General features: G+C 34.7%; 1 protein-coding gene across 1 annotated transcript; it reads right to left on the minus strand.

Annotated features, from left to right (window-relative positions):
• Positions 1-909: 909 nt before the first annotated feature.
• LOC114400047 (ethylene-responsive transcription factor 1B-like) lies at positions 910-1,885 on the minus strand. The gene has a single exon (XM_028362297.1). The coding sequence runs from the start codon at positions 1,809-1,811 to the stop codon at positions 1,218-1,220; it is 594 nt and encodes a 197-aa protein (XP_028218098.1). The 5' UTR covers positions 1,812-1,885; the 3' UTR covers positions 910-1,217.
• Between the last annotated feature and the right edge of the window lie 1,264 nt (positions 1,886-3,149).

Raw genomic sequence — 3,149 nt, forward strand, 5'->3', positions numbered from 1 at the left:
GCTTATAAAAACTACTGACTATTATTTTTTATTTTTTTTTATCACCATAAGTAATTATAGTCTTTGGTGGAGTGTCTGAAATATTTTACAAGTTTTAATAATCTTTTGAGTTAGCTGTAGAATTAATTTTCATCCGTAATTTAGTTACGGTCCAAATTTTTTGTTCTTTCTAAAGATATACGGGGAATTGAATTACCTCCTTACAAACTTAGTTTGTGTTGTTATATTTATTGCTTAATTTTGTAACTTGAAAAAAGTAAGAGTATTTTGTTTTTAAAAGGGACTGAACTAAGGTCTTAGAGAAATGTAAAAATAATAAATAAACTTTTACTTAATTTAAAACAAAAGAATTAATTTATAAGAAAATATTGAGAAACTAAAATTATATATAATTCAAATTAAATGAATAATAAAAGGACAAAAATTATACGAAAAATTGAGAACTGACGTAAAACATGTTGTAGATTCCCAAAAATACATACACGAATCAGTCAAAAATACACCACAGATATGCTAAAAATTTCTTGGTTGGATATACAATTGTAGATAGACTTCAAGATCGATCAATAAATTGCCTTCGGCGACAATCTTTTGTCTCATTGCACTGAAAATGGTCCACAAATTCCACGTAAAAGAGGACATTCTTGAACAGACCTGATCCCACTGCCTGAAACGAATCATTATCATAAATCATAATCATTATGTACAAAATAGACCTTAACTATAGCGACAAAAGAAAACAGCAATCAGAGTACCATTTAAATTTGCCGTTTATATATTACTAACTAATTACAAAATAATAAATTCACAGGGACGAAAAAAAGTTGTTAAATAAAATTGAATTTGTGCTATATTAGTACTTTCATTATTATTAATTTTATTTAACCATACTTGTAATATGAGTTTAATTAAATAAATTTTCGTTTTTACGATACTTTTTTTTTACAATAAAGACAAAAATAAGAAGGAAAAAAAAGAAAAGAATTAATAATATGATAAAGGAAATATAAATGAGTTATGAGAAAGTGTCGTAGAATATAACATATGAATATTATAAATCAGTTGATGGATAGATGTGGGGAAATTTTTATTTTCTTACATGATATTGAGTTGAAGAGTGGAGCATAGAGTCTAAGATTAAACATTGATAGAGAGAGAAAAGAAAGTGGTGGGGATGGGAAAGGCAAGGTTTGACGAAGGAGGTAAATGTAACTTAACTAACAAGCATCCATATCCATATCCTGGGAGAGAGTAAGAAGGTGTTCCAAATACTCTGCCCCTAAGTCCTCCAACACCATCACATCGTGGAGTTGGTGCTTCTTGGTCTCTGATTTTCTCTTCATGGAGTGCCTCTTCTTCAACTCCAGAACTGGAGAAGAGCCTTCTTGGAAACTACCGTACTGCTCCATGTTCCGAAGCGATTGGCGAACAATCTCAGCTGGGAAGTTCAACACTGCCATGGACCCTCTCATGACCAGCGCGGCCTGGTCGTAAGCCAACGCAGCAGCCTCGGCAGTGTCGAAGGTTCCCAACCAAACCCTCACTCCGTTCCTCGTAGAGTCCCTTATCTCCGCCGCAAACTTCCCCCAGGGCCTCCTTCGAACCCCTCTGTACGAAACCGAAACCTCTGCTTCCACAACACTACCTGAACCATGAGACACCGAGGAAGTTGCACCAGCCTGTGTCAGCACTTGGTAAAGGAGCATTTCTTGCGAGTCATTGTGGTTGAAAGGAAGGGAATACTGATTATGACGCGAGGATGAAGAAGAACAAGAGTACTCGTAAGGGGATTCAAAGTTTGAGGAACTCATTCTCAACTCCTAATTTGAGTGTATGCAAAGTTTAGAGGTCTGGCGTTGTTTTGTTGGAAGAATGTGCTTATATATAGGGGAGGTTTGAGAGGGAAGGGAAAACGAATGTTTGAAATAGGTTTTGATATAAGATAGCCACTAGCAACAAGGGCACTAAATAATTTTGGAAGAGTGGGACCCAATTGTTAAGAGATGAGGTTGATCGGTACATGTGAGTCAAAGGAACTTGTGGGCTTGGCGGCCAGCCTCAGCCCTCAGGTGGGGTTCATTCAACAAACACATTACATGACTTCAAATTTAACTATATATCTAGCTCCTTAATTCTCCAAGCCTGCCTTCTCCTTTGTCTTTTATTTTAGAACTGCCTCTACTCCTACCATGTTCTCTAATATGCATGCATGCACCTTTTCAATTAAAACCAGGAGAGCCAGCCAAAGCAATGAGGAATTGATAATAATAAAAAACTCAATTCAAAACCCTAACTCTGAATTCAATTAAGAATCTAGAGAGTTGCAGAAAGGATTTTGGTTAGAAATTATGAGTGTTTTCTAATTTATTGGATAAAAAATTAATCTTACTTACCGTGCATGCATGATGTCTCGCTAACAAAGGGGCAAGATTATTGGTTTAAATTACAACAATATTGTTCCACCATTTTCACATCGATTATTAAATAACTGCTGTAGAATCCTGACGTAGAATACCACTTTTGCAGTAGTGGATAGTTGGAGTAATTATCGTTAGTCAACGTAAAATAACAAAAATAGTTGGGACGCAAATAATAAAGTTCAACAAAATTCGAGTGTCATCCAAGAGCGAGAGTACATTGATAAAAAAAAAAAAAAAGTGGAAATAAATGAAACAATTAAACAAATGGTCCATTCCTTTCTTTCGGATCGTTTAGAAAATGCGTGAACCTGTTGCCATTGTTGACAATCGATGCTGAAAGGTTACAATCAATTTTAGTTCACTGATTTAACGTAATAGGATGTTGATGCAGAAATTGCAATTTCCTTATAATACAGGATCAACAAACCACTCCAAAAACAATTTCAACTTTTTTGCTACCAACTTCAGTTCTCTGCGAAGTTATACATCAGATAAATGCATGCAAATTTGTAAGAAGGTCTGGATTTTAAACCTTCATTTTTTAAGATATACGAGTAATCTGGATAATAATTAAGCATATTAAAAATAAAGGGAGCGGGAATGAACGGATAAATAATTGATAAAGATGATGAATAATGATGAACTCGTTGCTTTGTGCATGCACTGTATACTGGGTCAATATTCTACTTTGCGATTCTTTTTTTGTCTTTGTCTGCTTGCAACCACACG

Source organism: Glycine soja, chromosome 19, assembly GCF_004193775.1.
Source record: "Glycine soja cultivar W05 chromosome 19, ASM419377v2, whole genome shotgun sequence".
NCBI lineage: Eukaryota > Viridiplantae > Streptophyta > Magnoliopsida > Fabales > Fabaceae > Glycine > Glycine soja.